This window comes from Hypanus sabinus, chromosome 11, assembly GCF_030144855.1.
Source record: "Hypanus sabinus isolate sHypSab1 chromosome 11, sHypSab1.hap1, whole genome shotgun sequence".
Classification (NCBI taxonomy): domain Eukaryota; kingdom Metazoa; phylum Chordata; class Chondrichthyes; order Myliobatiformes; family Dasyatidae; genus Hypanus; species Hypanus sabinus.
In genome coordinates, this window is record NC_082716.1 from 69398487 (window position 1) to 69419353 (window position 20867).

A 20867-nucleotide genomic window follows, 5' to 3' on the forward strand; every position below is an offset into this window, starting at 1 on the left:
CACAGACGTCTGTGGAGATCAAGTCTTTGAGTATATTTATAGCAGAGGTTGATAGTTCCTTAGTTAGTTAGAGTGTCAGGTGTTATGGGGGAGAATGCATGAGAATGAGGTTGAGAAGGATATTAAATCAGCCATGGTGGAATGGCAGAACAGGCTAGATGAACCAAGTGGCATATTTCTGCTCCTATGTCTTATGGTCTTATAACAGGCAGATGGAGACAGTTGGGAGAAGGGAAGTACAGAGTCAGAGGCTGGTAGGTGATAAGTAGAAACATAAGAAAAAAATCGGCAGATGGAGTCAGTTGGAGAAGGATGGGGATCGAGGGTCAAATACATGAGAAAATCTGCAGATTCATGAGGAAATCCAAAGCAACATACAAAATTCTGGAGGAACTCTGCAGGCCAGGCAGTATCTATGGCAAAAACTAAACAGTCAATGTTTTGGGCTGAGACCCAAATCAAGACTGGAAAGGCAGGGGAAACGAGTCAGACTAAGAAGGTGCAGGGAGGGGAGGAAGTAGTATAAGGTGGCAGCAACTAGGTAAAACTGAAGAGTGGAAGGTGGTAAGTAAAGAGTTAGGAAGTTGATTTGTGAAAGACATACAGAGCTGGAGATGTGGGAATCTGTTAGGAGAGGACAGGAGACCATGGAAGAAAGGGAAGATGGAGGAGCACCAGAGGGAGATGATGGGCAGGTAAAGAGGTAAGATGAGAGAGGGAAACAGGAATGGGGAATGGTGAATGGGGGATGGTCAATTACCAGAAGCTCAGGGAAACTATATTCATGCCATCAGGTTGGAGGCTAATCAGATGGAATCCAAGGTTTTGCTCCTCCAACTTGAGTGTGGTCTCATTGTGGCAGTAAAGGAGGCCTTGGACTGACGTGTCAGAATAGAAATGGGAAGTAGAATTGAAATGGGTAGCCACTGGGAAATATTGCTTTTTGTGGTGGCTGAAGCAAAGGTGCTTGACAAAGCAGTCTCCCAATCTACGTCAGGTCTCACCGATTATATAGGGGGCTGCACCAAATACAGTAAATGACTCTAACAGACTTGCAGGTGAAGAGTGGCCTTACCTGGAAGGACTGTTTGGAGCCCTGAATGGAAGTGAGGGAGAGGAGGTATAGGGGCAGGTGTGGCACTTGTTCCATTTGCATGGAGTGAGGTCAGTAGGGAGGAAGTGATCCCTGCAGAAAGCAAAAGTGGAGGTGAGGGAAAGATGGGCTTAGTGGTGGGATCCCTTTGGAGATGGTGGAAGTTATGGAGAATTATGTGTTGGATGTGGAGGCTAGTGGGGTGGTAGGTGAGGACAAGAGGAACCCTATCCCTGCTGTGGTGGTGGGAAAATGGGCTGAGGGCAGATGTGTGTGAGATGGAAGAGATACAGGTGAGGGTGGTGTTGATGGTGGAGGAAGGGAAGCCACTTTCTTTGAAGTAGGAGGACTTCTCAGTTCTTCTGGAATGAGTAAGAGGTTGGTAGATGAAACCAGAAATCGGAGGGTTGAGGGATGAATAGAAGCAGTCTGGCGAGGTGAACTAAGGGAGGAAAACCCAGGTGTGTTGGTAATTGGCAGGTAGAACAACATAGGAAGGATGATGAGTTTTGTTAAGGCGGGTTGGGACAGAAGGAGTGGAAAAGGTGAACAAGGAGAGAGAATGAGAGTGAACTGGTGGGTATGAGAAAGGCACTTGGCAGAATGGCTTACCCAAAACTGGGAAATTGAAATATAAGTTGCATTTCTTCTAGTTTACATTTGGCATCACCATGGCAGTGGAAAAGACTGAGGACAGAGGAGTTAGTTAGGGGATGGGAAGGGATGTTCACATGACATGCATCTGGAACTCTAGATTTCCATAGTGGACAGAGCTCAGGTAATCTGCAAAATGATTGCCTCATCTACTTCAGGTCTCGCCAATGCAGAAGAGGCCACATCATGAACACCATTTGTAATGGATTAGGTTGGGGAAAGTATTGTACAACTGAATCTGTGCCTCTAGTGGAAGGTCTCTTTAACATGTGTTTCATCTCCTATGTTTGCAGAGGAAAGTGCCAAGGATGGGGAGAACCCCAGGAAGTCACAGAGAGTGTAGTTCTTGGGGAAAGCAGAGAGAGGGGAAGATTTGTCTGGTGGTGCTATCCCATTTGTCATAGTAACACTTGATTTTAAAGCTCAATATTTGAATATAACTCTCTTCCATGCCTTTCCATGACCTACTGATCAACATACTGAATTAAAAAGCAAGGGGACATTATGTTTTGTGTTATTATCCACTGCTTGAAATTGAGTGCCACTCTGGTTATTCTTCCCAACAGGGTACAAGGCATTCTGGAGAGGAAGACATATTTTATGATCCCAATGATGACTGGGAAACGGATTTGACGCTCTCTTCCTCTTTCTCTAAAAGACGGTGTGTACTTTTTGAAATGTGCTTTTCATACAATTAAGAATTAATTTGAAAAGTTTAGTTGTTTTGAATTGATATTTACATATGCAGGAATAGACCAACGAAAGGTAAGATTCAGTTTATTGTTTACATTAATGGCTCATAGCCTTTAATACAAGCCACTTCCTTTTTCCGTCAGCCCTGCTCCATTTGAATTCTCTTCCAGTCATTGGTGCTGAAATAACATGTTCCATTATGTTTGACTGCTGTCTGTAAACAAATTAAGTATTATTCTAACACGTCCATGGTAGTTTCTTTTAAATTAATTTTATAGTTTCATGAAGTTGCTGGAAAGTTTGTCGTATAATAAATTTGCAGATTGTTAAATTCTTTAACATTGTTTCTTGTATAAACCTTTCAGAGGGATACCAATTTAAAAATATTGTGGAATAATCTTAAAGAATCATACAATATAGATACTACACTGATGCTATCAAATTACAGTACCTTTAATATTTATCCTGTGGATCTCTAATCTATATTTGAATACTATTTCTAATCAAGTCATGATAATTGAATGATTCCTTCTATGACGCTGGTCTGTGGTGTTCTTAACAGTGTGCTTTTCAGTTTGCTTTTGTTTCTTTTTGCAGCACTAGCTCCTGATCACTTGTCTCATTATCTTGGTATTAATAGCAAAATATTGATTTTTAGTTACTTGATGATAAATAAATGTTACTTGTTATATTTGTTCTGGCTACAAGTTTCAAAGTGGGCATAAAGGTCAGTCCACAGAATAAGTGCCAACTTAAAAAAAAGTTGAATTTCTTCAAAAGATAACTTTAAATATCCTGTACCTGCATTATTATATGTCTACTTTGTTACATTGTTAAGGCACTGTCATAACTTTTACTAAAATTGTGTCTTGAAAACTAGTTGTTATTTTTATGTAAATTTTGTAGCCTGGTTGGAATGTTGTTTCCAGGTTAGTGAATCTCTGGATATCTAATCTTGAGGAACGTAGTAATGTGCCATATAAAACAACCACGTTGTAAAGTTTGGTATGGAGAACAAAAAAGTAACTGCGAAGTGCAAGTTGTGAAATGTGAAGAATTTCCTTTGATAACTTCTAGTGTTTATATGGAAATAAACTTTTCTCTTTTCTAGCCATTAGGCTGTATTCCCATGAAGTAACTATGGAATGGTTGAAGTTGCCTTTTTGAAGGAGTTCAACTTCTCTTACAGTTGGCACTTAATATTTATAACCACTTACTGCCAGCAACTTAGATAACTGCATTGTTTGTGACAGTGAGAAATCATTAGAAAATACCATATTTCCTAGCTGATCTTTTTGCTATGGTATCCATTTTTCTGAGATGCCTCCATTTCTTTAACTGCAGAATTTGTCTATCTATGATTTCTTTGGGAAGTTGGTGGTAGACCACCACCTTGAACCAATGCTAGGTAGGGAGTTCCACAATTTGGACAACTGGCAGTCTAAGCACAGCAATATGTTTCCAAATCAATTGTCCCTTTCTGTCTCATTGGCACAGATCTTAATTTTGAGAGCTGCTGAAAGAGTAACAGTCACAATGCATTTTTTTTTGCCAAACACAGAGGCCATATATTGACTTTGGTCAGGGGATGAATGCTTTGGATGGTGGACAAGGTGCCAGACGTGCTTTGTCCTGGATAGTACTGAGGATTTTTAGTAGTTTAGGAGTTGTACTCATCCAGCTAAGTTAAAAGGATTTCATCATGCTCCTGACTTGTGCCTTGTAAATGATAGAAAGACTCTGACTATTGAGAGATAAGTTACTTGCCACAAGATGTTCAGCTTTTGACCCTTTGTTTGGAGCTTCCGTGTCATTCTAATACTTACTAAATGTTTGCTGCTTTGTTTGACCAAGGAAACAAAATCCTTTTTGAGATGTTGAGAAATTTTTGATAATTTTCCAAATATTCCTACATTTAGTGCTACGAAAAATTGCATAGTTTGTTCATCTCATTCCATTTGTTTTCTTGAAATTGATTGCTACATTTGCCAAAATTAATAACCATAGAGTCAAACAAACTTTAGAGAATGCTTTGCAATGCTTGATGTCATTAAATGTTTTTATTCTAAATAATGAAAATGTCATTATAAAACAGAAATATTTACATTGGTTATAGAGTCATAGAAAAATATAGTACAGAAACAGCCCTTCAGCCCACCAAGTCCATGCCAAACTATTATTTTGCTGAGTTCCATTGACCTGCACCTGGATCATAGCCATCCATAACCCTCCCATCTATGTACTGTACCTATACAAATTTCTATTAAATGTTGAAATCAAACTCACATCCATCACATACGCTGGTAGCTCACTCCATGCTCTCACCAGCCTCTGAATGAAGATGTTTGCCTTAAACATTTCACCTTTCAACCTTAACACAACTGTGTAAATATAAATAAATAGCAACAAATAATGAGAGCATGAAATAACAAGATAGAGTCCTTAAAGTGAGATCGTTGGTTTGTGTGAATATCTCAAAAGGTGAGTGTAATTATCCTTTTTTTTTTCAAAAGCCTGATGGTTGAGGGGTAGTACCTGCCTTTGAACCTGATGGTGTGAGTTCTGAAGCACTTGTACCTTTTTCCTGATGGTAGCAGTGAGAAGGAGCATGGCCTAGGTGGTGCGGGTCTTTTATGTCAGATGCTGCTTTTCTACAACAGTGTTTCATGTACATGTACTCAGTGGTTGGGAGGGCTTTACCCATGATGTACCGGGCAACATCCACCACCTTTTCTAGGATTTTCAGCTCAAAGGCATTGGTGTACCCATACCAGGCCTTAATGCAGCCAGTCAATACGCTTTCCACTACACATCTATGGAAGTTTGTTGAGGTTTTTGATGACATGCTGAATCTCCGAAGACTTCTAAAGAAGTAGAGGTGCTGTCTTTGCAATTACCTTTATATGATGGGTCCAGGACAGGTCCTCTGAGATAGTGACACCCAAGAATTTAAAACTACTGATCCTCTATACCTCTGGTCCTCCGATGAGTACTGGCTCATGGACCTCTGGTTCCCCTCTGCTCAAGTCTACAATTAGGTCCTTGGTCTTGTTAACATTGAGTGAAAGGTTATTGTTATGACACCACTCAGCCAAATTAACAATCTCCCTCCTGTATGCTGATTCATCACCACAACAGTGTATCATTGGAGAACTTAAGTATGATGTTGAAGCTAAACTTAGCCACACAGTCATAGGTGTAAAATGAGTAGAATAGGGGGTTAAGCAGGTATGTGTTGATAGAGATTGTGGAGGAAATGTTTTTGCCAATCCAAACTGACCTGGGTCTGCAAGTGAGGAAATCCAGGATCAAATTGCACAAGAGGGTATTGAGGCCCAGGTCTTGGAGTTTATTGATTAGTTTTGAGGGGATCGTGGTATTAAATGCTGAGTTGTAATCAGTAAGGAATCCCGATATATGCATCTTTGCTGTCCAGATGTTCCAGAGTTGTGTGAAGAGCCAATGAAATGGCATCTGATCAAATCTCCCCTCATTCTCCTGTGCTTTAGGGAATAAAGTCCTAAAGTCTTGGTACTAGCTATAATTTGTGCTCCTTAAGTAATAGTTTCTAACATTCAGTTCTGCGTTTGTGAGTACTTGTACTGAAAAGAGGTTCATAGAATTTTTATTCTGTTGCTAATGTGACAACATGAAGTAGTTTATCTCACTGTACTTCCTATTTTTCTGCTTAGAAGTAGAAGTTTTTTCAAAAGCAAACGAATAGCTGGATGTTTAGCAGGAATCCAAGCACTTGCAACTCAAAATACGCAGCCTGCGCATACAGGTATTTTTCTGTGTTTTGTATGTTCACTGAATGCTGTTTTATTATCTTAAGCGTGACTTTTCACTTTTGTAGTTGTTAAGGCCTTTATTGTCTATTTATTTGGAAAATGATTTGTTTACCAACCTTTCCCATCCAGCTCTCCAATCTTGATTTAGTGTTTGACTGCTGGAGTATTGATGTGTTCAATTCAATGAGCATTGATCAGACTCAGTAAGAACCTGAGGGGTTCATTTAAGAGACACTTGTACGTGAACTGAGCAGATGTATGTGAGGTCCCAAGTAAATTCTTTCAGCTCTATTCCCTAAAGAGAAGAACAATGTGTAAGATAGTGAATTCAGGGAGAGATACACTGGAACACTTTGCTATGGGGAGGGGGGAGGGCGGGGGATGATAGAATCCCCAAGACCTGATGAGGTTTTTCACAGAATGTTATGGATTGCAAGTGAGGAGGTAGCTGGGGCCCTGATGGAGATGATTGCATCTTTGTTATCCACACGTGAGGAAACTGAAAACTGGGTAATAACTAATGCTATTCATTTATTTAGGAAGAGCAGCCGGGATAAGCCAGGTAACTACTGACTGAAGCACTTTATGTCAGTGAAATACCTGGAGAAAATTAGAATAAGAAGGACTTGTGCACATTTGGAAAGGCAGGGCTATCAAAAATAGATAGCACAGCTTTATATGTGGGAAATCCAGTCACACTAATTTAAGTTTTTTGAGGAGGTAACTCAGAAGATTGATGAAGGCAGGGAGTTGTCTACAAGGACTATGCTAAGGCATTTGACATGGTTTCACCGTGTACACTAGTCCAGTCAGCCATCCATCTTTATAGTTAATGGAGATGAAAAATCTTGTTGATTTAAAATTGGAAAAAAGGAAGTTAAATGGACACAGAGCATCTTTTATTTGAAAATTCTTAGATCAATTTTGTTTAATCATCTCAGGTTTGTTAAAACAGTTTTGTTCACTGGCAATCTCCTCTTTCTGCAAAGTCTGGGTTTCAAAACTGTCTACAATTCCTTTCCTCACTGATAAATTCATTTTTATCAAAGAAGTAAGGAACTAGCTTATTTCTGTTTCCACCAATTCTTAATCAGATTGTTGACTCTCACTAATAAAAGCCTAGAACTATCTGGAAGTAGAGTGTTTGTCTTTAAATAAGAGCAGAATAGTTATCTTTACTGTCCTAGCCAATCTACAATCAGTGGCTACTTTATTAGGTACAGGAGTGGAACCTATTGTGGTCTCCTGCTGTGGTGACCCATCCATTTCAAGGTTTGACATGTTTTCCATTCAGAGATGCTCTTCTGCACACTACTGTTGCAATGCATGGTTGCTTATGTTAATGTCATCTTCCAATCAGCTTGAATCAGTCTTGTCATTGTCCTCTGACCTCTCTCATTAACAAGGTACTTTTGCCTACAGAATTGCCTCTTATTGGATTCTTTGTTTGTTCTTCACACTCTGTAAACTTTTGAGACTATTGTGCATGAAAATCCAGGAGATCAGCAGTTTCTGAGATACTCAAACCACCCTGTTTGGCACCAACAATTATCCACAGTCAAAGTCATTTGGATCATATTTCTTCCCCATCCTGATGTTTGATCCGAACAACAACTGGACCCCTTAACGATGTGCATGCTTTCATTAATTGATATGCTGCCACATTATTGGCTGATTAGATATTTGCATTAATAACCTGGTGCTTCTAATAAAACTGGCACTGAATGTACATCCTTAAAACAACAAATAAAATAAGTAACAGAAGCAATTCTATGGATGCTGGAAATCCAGAGTAACACATACAAAGTGATTGAGGATCACAGCCATTCGGGCATTAACTATGGAAAGGAACATCAACATTTTGGGCTAAGACCCTTAATCACACTGGAAAGGAAGCGGGAAAAGCTAGAATAAGAAGGTGGAGTGGAGGAGGAGTGCACGTTACAAGTTGATGAGTGAAGCCTGGTGGGGGAGGTAGGGATGGAGTAAGCTGGGTGGTGACAGGTGGAAAAGGTAAAAGGCTGGAGAAGAAGGAATTTGATAGGAGAGGAGAGTGGACCATAAGAAAAAGGGAAGGAAGAAGGACACCAGAGGGAGGAGACAGGCAGGTGAGAAGAAGAGTGGAGCCAGAGTGGGGAACAGAGGAAGAGGGAAGGGGGAAGAGCGGGGTAATTACTGGAAGTTAAAGCAAATGATATTCGTGCCATCAAGTTGGAGGCTACCCAGATGGAATATGAGGTGATACTCCTCCAACCTGAGTGTGGCCTCATTGTGGCAGTGGAGTGGCATGTCAGAATGGGAATAGGAATTAGAATTAAAATGGTTGGCCACCAGCAGACCCTGCTTTTTGCAAATGGAGTGAAGATGCTTGGCAGAGAAGTCCCTCAATCTACATCAGATCTCACCAATGTTGAGCAGATTGCATTAGAAGTACTGGGTGCAGTAGGTGATCCCAACAGATTTGCAAGTGAAATATGGCCTCACCTGGAGGGACTGTTTGGGGCCTTGAATGGAGGTGCGGGAAGAGGTAAATGGACAACTATAGCACTTCTTACGCTTACAGGGATAAGTGCCAGGAATGGCAAATGGTCAAGAGAGTCACCTTGAAAGTGATCCCTGTGGAAAGACGAGAATGGGGGAAAGGTAAAGATGCGTTTGGTGAAGATGGCAGAAGTTGTGGAGAATGCTGTGCTAGATGTGGAGGCTCATGGGGTGGTAGGTCAGGACAAGGGGAACTCTTTCCCTGTTAAGGAGGATAGGATGTCTGTGGATGTCCAGGAAATGGAGGAGATGCAGGTGAGGGCAGCATGAATGGTGGAGGAAGAACCCCATTCTTTGAAGGAAGACATCGCTGATGTTCTGAAACTTTGAAGAAGGAAGACATCAAATAAAATAAGTTACCAGATCATCATTACATGATTGTGATTTGTGTATTATGACAGTTGTGTATGTGCTTTAATATGTATCAGCAGTAACTGCTTTACGTAAGAAATAGGAGCAGGAGTAGGTCATCTGGCCCGTCAAGCCTGCTCCGCCATTCAATGAGATCATGGCTGATCTGACCATGGACTCATCTCCATCTACCTCCCTTTTCCCCATAACCATTAATTTCCCTACTATGCAAACATCTATTCAACCTTGTCTTAAATATATCTACTGAAGTTGTCTCCACTGCTTCATTGGGTAGTGATTTCTACTTTAAAACAGTTGTTTTGGTATGTTATGGACATGATGAAGCGACTATCGTGTCCCTTTTTATAGAAAATGAATATCTGATTATTTACTGCTTAGCCAGGATGTACTTGCTTTTTAAAAAAAAATTATTAGTTCACAGAAAGGAAATGTTTAACTGAGTACAATATATACAGACTTACACCTATAAAATACAGAACTTCTGATTCTTAATCTGTTTTCTTGTGTATATAGTGAACTTGTCTGATTTGTCAACTTGTTTTAGTACAGTATAGTTAGAATTTGATTTGAAATATTTATTTCTGAACAATTACAAATGTTCATCTAAAATTGATGAAGGAAAATTATAGGGAATTTTTCTCCAGTCATCTAAAAATGGTGTTTTGCTTTGAGTTTGTGCTTGAAAGAAAATTCTTCAGTTTGTTCTCACCGTGGCAACATCACAGATGCCACATTTATTGTTCTGTTACTTGTGTTATTGAGCTGGAGACAACAATAGCTCTTCTGTGGTAAAATTAGGGATACGAAGATTAGGCTGAGCCAGAATTTGTACAGCAGGTAGTCATTTTACCTGCTTTTGTGTGTTTATAGAATCTGGAAATGCTGGTATTACAAGATAGATAAACCTGAAAGGGAAGCTTCCTCAACTACCCTTCTCCACACGTCCATGCCACAATTGCTTTCTTGTAGGTTTTCCCAAAATGGTTTGTTTCTTTTCCTGTATTGGGCATGATGTGTAATGATTGATCTAAACAGAACAAGTGATACCTAGAATTTGATGACTTAATTTTAAGTGCATTGTTTTCACTTTGTGTGCCAGTTTTCATTTTATTTACTATCACCAGCTAAGCTGGAATTCAGTTATTCAAGTATTTTCACAGATTCTTTCCATCTGAAAACAGAGTTACTGAATTTGTCTCAAAGTATTTGCCCCATGGGCTCTGAGTCAACATTGCCTGTCGTTTGTAAGGAAATTTTGAGTGGAGCTGTTGACTTTCTGGGAAGAAGTCAGGTATCACAAGAAAACATCCCTGACAGACTTTTTACTGACCTCATCACTATTCATAAGGAAACAATGGAAATTTCACATACCTATGAAAAGCTAGATGAAGGAAGTCAAGAAAACAGTAAGTCTACAATTTTACTGTTCATTTTTCTTTAGAAAAATAAATTTTCAATAAGCAATTGAAGGACACTTGAAGTAGTTTTTTGTGTTACTTGTGTTTAATTGACATGCATATCTCTGTTACTATCATGCTTTAAGTAACTTTTTTTTACATTTCTACACAGTGTTCAACAATAATAAAACTATGCAGTCTTGCTGCATCAGAACTACATCAAATTTTGAAAGGGTGACAATTCTAGTGAAGCTTTGGACAGACACTACCCCACAAGACTCTTGCTTTGGAATGATTGAAGATGAACTACTTGGGGAAGTTAGAACATTGGGACAAAACTTACAACTGTTATTACAGGTATGCATGTGAACATTTGAGTACAAAAGAAAAGTATATGCAGCAGGCAAAATAAAGATTGAGAATTTATTTCTTAAAAATGATTTGCATTATCATTAATATCCTTATCTTCAGAATCAGTAAATAAGATCTAGTTTGTACAGATTTTAACTGTTGTTATAATTTAGTTTTAGGTTCAAAAAATTGTATAAGGACATCTAGCTGACAATGTGCGTAGAAAGCAATGGAATGCTGCCAATATAGAGAGAAAATGAAAATAAATACAAAATGGACAAGAGGTATATATTAGTTGCAAAGAGGAGGGTCCCAAATAGGGTAGGGGAAGATCTTGATATTTCTGGCTAATCAAAGCATAATTGTATTAACTTTCTTAGCAACACACACAAAATGTTGGAGGAACTCAGCAGGTCCGGCAGCATCTGTGAAAATAAATAAACAGTCAACAGTTCAGGCTGTGACCCCTCATCAGGACTTAAAAGGAAGGGAGGAGATATCAGAAAAATAAAGTGCAGGGAGGGGAAGGAGGACAAGCTAGAAGGTGATAGGTGAAACCAGGTAGGTGGGAAAGGTAAAGGGCTGAAGAAGTAAGAATCTGATAAGAAAGGAGAGTGGACCATGGGAGAAAGGGGAAAAAAAGGACAGGCACCGGAGGGAGGTGATGGGTAGATGAGGAGAAGAGGTAAGAGTCCAGAGTGGGAAATAGAGAAAGAGGAGAAGAAAAGGAGAAACTGATGTTCATGCCATCAGGTCAGAGACTACCGAGACCAAATATCAGGTGTTGCTCCTCTACTGTAAGAGTGGCACATTGTGGCAGAAAAGGAGGCCATGGACCTACATGTGGGAAGAGGAATGTGAAATACAAATTAAAATGCTTGGCCACTGGGAAATTCTGCTTTTTGCGGATGGAGCAGAGGTGCTTGACAAAGCAGTCCCCCAATTAACTTCATGAAACAGGGTTTGTAGGTTTAATTCCAAGAAAAACTTCAAAAATTGAAACTTCAACTAATCAAAAGAATTCATTTCCCCAATTTGAACAAATTAAGCAGTATGTTTTGGAACATTTTTACTTAGTTACTGTAAGTATACTATAAATCTCTATTTCCAAATACTGTATAAATTAAAATGAGTAAAATAATATGGAAAAGCTTCATTGACTTATCATATATGTTCAACATATTTCCAACAAACTTATCCTATACTAGACATAAAATGAACCTGATGGAAGTCTCTGTCAGGGCAGTAACTAAGTGCTTGTGCTTTTTTTTTGTTGCAGAAACTGATTAATAGGCAGTTGTATATTTGACAGCTTCAATTTTTAGTTTGAATTACAGCTTACTTTTTATTATGAAGTCAAAATTTTAATTTGCTTTTTGTTTGGAAGCACCTGCAAATTTTTGCTCCAACAATTTATCCAACACCGAATTCTCAAAGCTGGAGAAAGAGTTGTTAGGTCCTAGTAAAATTACTTACATATAATTAAAGCAATATCTTGTTGCAAGTTGATGTCTGTTTGTGTGTTTCCAGGGCTGTGATTCAGATATTTCCTCTATGGTGGTGGAAGCTCGGAACAAAATAAGCCAAACTATTAAAAGACTTGTAAAGCACATAGGTCACTTGGCAGCCTGCATGGGCATGGAGCTGCATTTTGACGAAGAGAACATGGATGATTCACATAGTTACAAGGTACTGTTCTTCACTGGATTTTAAAAAGGAGCTCTCCAAAATTGAAAGTTCAACTAATCAAATGAATTAATTTCTGCAATTTTAACAAATTGTATATTTTGGGAACATTTTTATTCATGTGGCACTGTATCACCCAAAAATATATACTTAAATCTCAGAGTTTCCAAATTATAAAGTAAAATCAGTAAGATAATCTGGAACGTTCATCAGAAAGCTTGCCAGGTCCATTTCAGCCTGGGGGATAGTCAACTGTGTGTTCCCCTGATCATCAGCAGAAAGTGCCAGTTTATTGGCAATGAATAAAACTGGAAAAGGACAGTTTAAAAGTTAGATTGGTGCTTTATTGTGTGTAGATGTTCCTTTGCAGAAACTGTGAGTCTTAGATACCAATTTAACATCTGTTTATAGTTGAAACAAATTGAATCATTTATTTGATAACTACGCCTACTTTCACTTTTGCTTCCAGTAACAGTGACAGTATTACAGTTAAGTGTGGCCCATTGCAATAATATAAGTGGCACAGTCTTTCTCCTCATGATTCTCTCCCCTTATAAAGGAAGTGGTTAACTTCCATATGCTTCTCCACAAGTTGATCCATGTTTCTCATCATCTACAATACAGTTTTTCTTTGTATCTTTCACATCTTTCACTCTGCCCATTTGATCCTAACTCTCTTCACTCCTGCACTATACACTTGCAGTTGACATTTCTGATGATCCAGTTATATTTCAAACCATTTCAGCCATCATTGTTGTTTTACCTACCTCAAATAACCTGCCTCTTCAACTGCTTCCTCGCGTTGTCCATCATCCTTGTATATGTTGTCTTCTCATGGGCCCTCATTCAAAACAAACACTGCGAAAGCACCCTGAGAAGTTCCTTGGTTGGTAGAGAGAGAATGGAGTAGATAGTCATGAGGGGAACAAACTCAAAAGAAAGTGGGATTGGTAGAGGGAGGGGAGACATGTCTTCTCAGTGAAACTGGCAGATATTGCAAAATACACTTTCCCATATAACCAGAGAAAATTCAGTAAACAATCCTTTTGCCTCTTCCCTTAAGACCTCATCGACTCCTAAGGGAAGTAGCGATTCACTCAGACTTTGTTCAATCTTACCTGTTTCATTCTGTGTTCATTGTGTCTCCTCTACATCAGAGAAACTAACTTCCCACTCAGACTCTGGCTACCTGCAACATTTTAACAAGGTGCAATATAACTTTGAGAAATAACACTTCATCTTCCATCCGGACATATTTGTAGCCTTCCACACTTGATATTGAATTCTATAACTTAAAGTAACTTCCCCTCTCCCTCCCCCCTCTCTGTCCAAATTGGCCTGTTCGGCTGTAGGGTATCTATCTATGATATTAAATCAGTTTTTTCTTCTGTGCTAAAACTTCCTACAGCTCATCATTTTGAATTTGATGTTCCTTTGTTTCCATTCTATATCTTTGCCTATCTGCCTTCAATAATTTACAACAAGAAGAATTGATTTATTGTTTACGTCCATGACAATTCTGGCCTTATTTCATCAGAGATATTGTCTGGGTCATCAGAAATGCCAGGGTTGATGTATAGTATAAGAGTGCAGTTAGAGTTAAGATCAAGAAGGCAGAGTGAAACATGCAAAAAATACATTTTTTTGTTGATTTTCATTTACTGCTGGAAATGATTTTCTTTTCCTAATAAATCAGTCAGGATCTGTGTAGAGAGTTAAAAATGGGTTGTAGCTTCATCACCTTCTGGTATAAACTGAAAAGATTGGGTATCTGAAATCATTGAATTTAGTGTTAAGTTCCAAAAGCTGTAGCCTGTGTAGAAAGAAAAACCCGTTCTTTATGCAGGCCTTCATTGGAACATCACATAGGTCTGAGTATGAGGGGTATAGTGAACGAAATTGACAGATAAGGAGGAACTTGGGATCAATCAACAATTGGAAGGTGCTCTGCAAAGAAATTATCCAAGCAGCCCTTGAACTTCCAATTTTTTTGTACTTTCATATATTAATAATGTGCTGTCCACTACAATGGAGAAACTAATTGCAGGATTATAGCAACTGTTTTCTATCTGTCAGTTCGGCAATTTTATAATTTGCTCTTCTGTTTACATTCATCATTCCTTATTTGTATCTCAGGACAAATCAACTATAGTTGATAAGCCTTAACAATGCTTTCTCAAGCTTATATATCTTTATCTCTCCAACCCCGCCAACACTACCACTGTCACCCTTTCCTGCGACTTACAACATGTTTGTTTTCAAATGTTTCCTAGTTCTCTTGGAATATTTCTCTTTTCACAGATGTTGCCCTATTGACTGGAAGTCCTTCAGGCTAGGTTCATCTTCTGCAGTCAAAAAAGCAGGAAGAAGATTAGTTTATGTTTAGAACAACAAAATAAAATTGTTATCACAGGAGAATAGCGTTCATTAACTTCCTTGATATGGAACATAGGGCCTGATTTTTACATCTGTATACCTCGAAGTGTGATGGTATTGGGTTCCCTGTCCACAAAGCCCTAAACTGAAAAGAAGATTTTAAGCCCTATCTGACTTAGATATCTATGGGTTCCCTCACTATAGGGAGGTTATATTGTAACCACCTACTCTTCAAGGACTAGCTTACTTCCCTGTTTAGCCCTGTGGCAATGTTTAGCTGCCAATACCCACTGCTTGATACAAAGTAAGATGCTTCTGATTAACAAAGTAGCTTAAACACAGTTATTTTAGTTCTAATGATATACATTTAACTGTAAACAAATAGGTCTTAACATATGTTTAACACTCAGTGGGTTTCTAATTTATAAAAGATTTCTGAATTACAAGAGATTTACAAACTACAAAGGATTATCAAACACAGATACAATTCTTCTGAACTGGAAGACCATACTAATGAGTTGCAGGCAAATCAGTCATCCTTCGTAGAAACCGAATGTTGAGGCATTAATTCTAGTTCTTCTTTCTATAATCTCATCTCTCTGTCATTCTCCTTGTCATTCCTAACAATCCACAATGCTTCTGATACTTATACTACTACTAAATGACATCACCTGCATATGATGTTTTACAGATACCTTTTCTGAGGGGAAGTAACTCTCAATGGTCTTAAACGCTTCTGGTGAAAGGGATCCCAAACATTCACAATTAATGCTGTGAGGGCCAACCTTCTGAGTACACAAATATCCCAATTTATTACCGAGTTTGATGTACCAAGTAACTAAATTCCATTGTCTTGCCTTTGGCAAACGCAGACAATAAGTCTTCTGGTCATTTCACTTTGCAAGCCAGACCTATTAGCAGCCAGCCACCTGTTGTGGGCTAGCACCCTGTGCTTTGTAACACTGTTTGCAATGCTATGCATGCAATTTAAAACTAATTGCTGTTTGCAATTTACATTAAAAACTGGAAACTGGTTCTTGTTTACAGCAAAAAATCGAGCAAAGAATATTTGATACAATGTGCAATATTCCGCCCTTCAAGCTGCACCACTCAGCAACCCCAAAGTTAACCTGAACCTAATCTTGGGACAATTTACAAAGACCAATTAACCTACCAACCAGTATGTCTTTGGACTGTTGGAGCAATCTGAAGCACCCGGAGGGAATCCGCACGGATATGGAAAGAATATACGAACTCCTTGCAGACAGAGGCTGGAACGCCAACAACTCTGACCCTTTGGAAAAGCCATACTGTTGTGCTAGAAGGCTGAGTTTAGCAATAAGTGTCTTGGATCCCAGAAAGTGAAATCTATCAGAGTAGTTCAATTGTGTTACATTCTGCTTTGTTTCTATCCTATAGCCAAATGAGATCACTGGAATTTCAATTGTGGGAGGAGAAAGGTGTATAAATATACCTCTTAAGTTCAAAAGAAGTTTCTTTAACATATTTCCTAGAAAGTCTAGGCTTAGTTTAAGTGATCATGATCAAGTTAATTCTGTATTTTGCTTGTTTTCAGGGAAATATTTTGGCCAGTTTTTATGAGGGAGGATTCTCTGGAATGGAGAGTCTTCTGAATGTTGGCCTAAAAAGAATAAAAGAACATCAGAAGCTTTTGCAAAATGAGTCACCTAGTGTGGAGGTAATATGACCTTCCTTCTATTAATAAACATCACCATTTGGCATAGCCTGAAATATAGTGTTTGAATTACAAATGCATAATTTAATGTGAATATTGAAATTTGATTATTGAAACTTTGCTTTCATGTCAATGAATGATTAATCATCTGTCCATTAAAATATCTCTGTTTCTGCTCATAATATTAGATGCCAAGAACTTGGTCTGAAAATTAATGTGGAAATACTGAATCAGAAAACTTTATGAAATTTTAAATCATTAGCCAATCACCCATGGCAACTTTATAAGTTGCCAAGTTATCCTGTCTAGCATACCAATATTATAAAAAGAAACCTTGCATTCAAGTTCAATATTTTAAGAAACATTTATTGCACAAATGATTCTACAGAATCTTTCCTACCGTTATTAAGCAGAAATGTGCCCTAATGTGCAAACGTCATGTCAAGCTTAAGATGAAACGAGAAGCATGTTGCATCTTAATCTAGACACTCAAGTGCTTTTATGTTGTTGTCTATAAAATTTTGAATGTATGCTAAAATGAAATTAGTTTGTTAATTTTTATCTGCTTTGTAATTTTACATTTTTCCCATAAACTTTAACTGCTGTAAAGTATAGTAAAAGAAGACTTTTAATTTATACCTCTGAAACATAGTTGTAAATTTTTTGAATAGCTATTGTTGTCACCCATCAGAGTAGCTGAGGTTAATTGAAGAAGTGTGCATATAATAAGTAGCATCACTGGTAGTTAGAATCAATACATGTCCTTTCTCCTGCACTTTTCTGGTTGCATAGCAACGTTGATCTTTTTATTTTTGTAAATATAAGATACCATGTGGGTTATTGTATGTTGATGGTGGTAAATGTAAGATGATTAGCACTTGCATGTTTATTTAAGTGCTGTAATGTTACAATGTTGCCTTATGACATCAATCTCAGCAAGGAGGATTTTGATTCATCAATTGAGATTCCCAGTTAATCTCAGAATGCCACTCATTAAAGGTGACAAACAACAGCTTTTAGTAAAATATTATCAATGTTTAAGGACCATTCACAGTCTCCCTATCAACTCTCCTGACTCTCCATTAATGTGGTTTTTTAAATTCACATCCTTAACATCCTTATTCTGTGGCTGATTCCTTGTTTCCAACAGTTACTTTAGATCCTATATTGTTGGCAGACTCCATGTATTCTTTCACCTTTGTATTCTCTCATCTTTGCTCTTGAATCAAGAGCAGAAGACTTAGCAACTGGTTTAAATTATTCACAAATTAAACTGTTTGTATCACACCAAGTACTACTGAACCCTCCTGTGCTTTGTTGCAAAATTATCCTTTAATATTAACTGCTTTTTCTCTAACTGTCTCTTTAACCCTTGAGCCTGAGTGCAAGACCAATTTTATTGAGATCATAGTTCAGTTGCTCCTTGATTGGTTCCTAACAATCCTCAAGCTAACTTCTTCAGAGTTACCTCCTATCTTCAGTTATGTGCACATAAATTCATATGCTGAAAGGATTTCCCTCCTGCTTTCACAACCCTTTGTTTCAAGACATCATGCTAGTTACCATTGTAAACTATTTATCATCATCTGACATTTGTATCCCTCTCTCTTTGAAATCTTCTATTGTTATTCATACCTACCTCATAGAACACGCCCATGACCTCTCTGCTATTGTATCTTTTTTGCCCATCTACAAGCTCTTCTCTCATCTCTGAGAACATGCTATCTTTAGGTTTGCATCTATCTACAGTATATGGCAGTTCAGTTTGAACAGCTCTTTATCCTTGGACCAGCACCAAATCAAAGTATCGAAATGCATCCTCAGTGATCATGCTGTACTCTATGTCTGTCTGCTCCTTTTAGGGTTTGCCTGAAATCTTTGGGATAATAAGATAGACCGTGATTGTACAGCAATAAGAAGCTGGAGGAAATCAGAGAATCAAGCAGCAACTGTAGAGGGAGATGGACAATCAATGTATTGGGTCGAGACCCTTCATTTGGACTGATGAAGGGTGCTCCACCATCTTGTTTATTGATCCAGATTTGAGTGCCTCAAGGCTTGTGTCTCCTTGATTGTCCAGTGTCACCTTTCCAATGTTGCCAACCTTGTTTCTTCCCTTAAGCAATCTAGTCACACACACAGGATTTCTTCCTACTCTCATGTCACATCTTGCTGTTTGAATATTCTCTACAGGTGCACAGATTCCCACAGCTACTTTGACTGCATTATTTCCTCCTTGCTTCATCTGCAGTTTTCATTTCATTCTCTTGGTTTCTCCAGCTTCATAGCATTTGTTTTTCCCTTTTTCTTTCCTGTGGAGTCCCTTCATCATGATTAAATAAAAATTGGCATGTGATTGTGTTCGTTAGTTTGGAGGAGATTCGGGTATCATTACTAGAGGATAGCCTAAGTCTCACTTAAAATAGCTTTAACACAAGTTTAACAGTTTCTGAAAAGTAAATCAAGATAGTTGTTCATATAGAATGGATTTGGGTTGATTCAGCACATTTACAGCTGTAAAGCATGATCACCTTGTTTTAACAGGCACTTGAGCAACTGAAGAAGAGGAGTATGGCATTGTCTGTTTCAATCCAGAACTATCTCATGGAACTTAAAAAGGTGGGGCGATTATTTTTTTTATCTGCGCCATTTGGATTAATTGTTCTCTTTTTAGTAATTTGATCCTAAAAAAACTGATGTGATTGGATACCTCTGTTTATTTTCAGTGGAGGGGTGATCTTATAGAGGTTTATAAAATTATGAAGGGCATTGATAGAACAACTAGTCAGAATCTTTTTTTCTCCAGAACAAGTGAGTCAAAAACTAGAGAGCACAGGTTTATGGTAAAAAGTAAGCATTTTACAGTCAGTACAGAAATAGGCCCTTTGGCCCAACTGGCCTGTGCCGACCATAGCATCCTCCCTGCTGATCCCAGTTGTTCATGTTTGACCCGTAACCCTCCAAGTCCTTCCCCTCCATGTACTTATCCCAATTCCTCTTTAATGTTGCAATTGTACCCACCTTGACCACTTCCTCTGGCAGCTCCTTCCAGGTACTCGCTACCATCTGTAAAGAAGTTCCTTCTCGGGTCTCTTAAATCTCTCTCCTCTTACCTCGTATCTGCGCTCTTTAGTTTTGGACTTCCCAATCTTGAAGAAAAGATTGTGACTGTCCACTTTATTGATACCCGTCATGCTTTTATAAACTTATACAAGGTCATCTCTCATTCTTCTGCACTCTGTGGAATAGAAATCCAATGTGGCCAACCTCTCCCTATAACTCAAGCCCTCTAGTCCAGGCAGCATTCTCAGCTTGACATTATCTTTCCAAACCTGTACACAATACTACACGAGTTGCCTAATCAACAACTTATATAACTGCATCAAACTGCCCCTACTCTTAAATGCGACCCTGACCCTGATGATGTTGTTGTTGTTCCTCTTTGTGTCCTGTGGCACACCAGGCAGTAGCTTTGCCGTTTCTTTAGGATTTGTCTGTTTTTTATGAGGCCGAGTTGCTAGCTTGATGCTCAACCCGGCATGGATGGGAAGTGTGCAAGGAGCCAGCTGGATTCAAACCCAGGACCACTCGCCTCGAAGTCCAGTGTGGATGCCACTACATCACCGGCTGGCTGACTGATGAAGGGTAACATGCTAAACACCTTCTTCACCACAATGTGAACCATGCACTTGTACTCCCAGGTCTCTTCGTTCCACAACCCTTGTCAATGCCCTGCCATTCACTGTATAAGTCTTGCTCTGGTTAGACTGCCCAAACCACATCTCCCCACACATACCTAAATTGGAATAATTTGTCTTTCCTCAGCCCTTCTCCCTAACTGATCATGATCTCTTTGCAATTTGTTGTAATCTGCTTCACTATCAACAAGACTCCCTAATTTAGTATCATCAGCAAACTTGCTGATCAATGCCATAGCCAAATCATTTAGAAAAATAATGAATAACAGAGGTCCCAACGTTGATTGCTGGGGCACCTCAAGTCAGAAAATAGACCTTCAACCATCAACCTCTGCTTCCAATCATTGAGTCAATTGTGAATATATCTTGCTGGCTCCCTCTGAATCCCATGAGACCTAACCTTCCAAATTAGCAAAATCAGGACTTTGTTCAAAGGTCTTACTATAATCCAAATAAACACCTACTGCCCTACCTTCATCTATTCCCTAATCAGTTAAAGAAGAAATGAGGAGTAAGTTT

At 38.7% G+C, this 20867-nt stretch overlaps 1 protein-coding gene across 1 annotated transcript in view; it reads left to right on the plus strand.

Moving 5' to 3' along the window:
• Window positions 1-20867, plus strand: part of kif14 (kinesin family member 14) — a 95784-nt gene that overhangs the window by 66371 nt on the left and 8546 nt on the right. The window contains exons 22-28 of the mRNA XM_059983629.1: window positions 2314-2408; window positions 6133-6224; window positions 10326-10550; window positions 10714-10898; window positions 12423-12581; window positions 16531-16653; window positions 19195-19269. Of these exons, the coding sequence (XP_059839612.1) occupies window positions 2314-2408; window positions 6133-6224; window positions 10326-10550; window positions 10714-10898; window positions 12423-12581; window positions 16531-16653; window positions 19195-19269 (954 nt within the window). The remainder of the gene's footprint in view (window positions 1-2313; window positions 2409-6132; window positions 6225-10325; window positions 10551-10713; window positions 10899-12422; window positions 12582-16530; window positions 16654-19194; window positions 19270-20867) is intronic.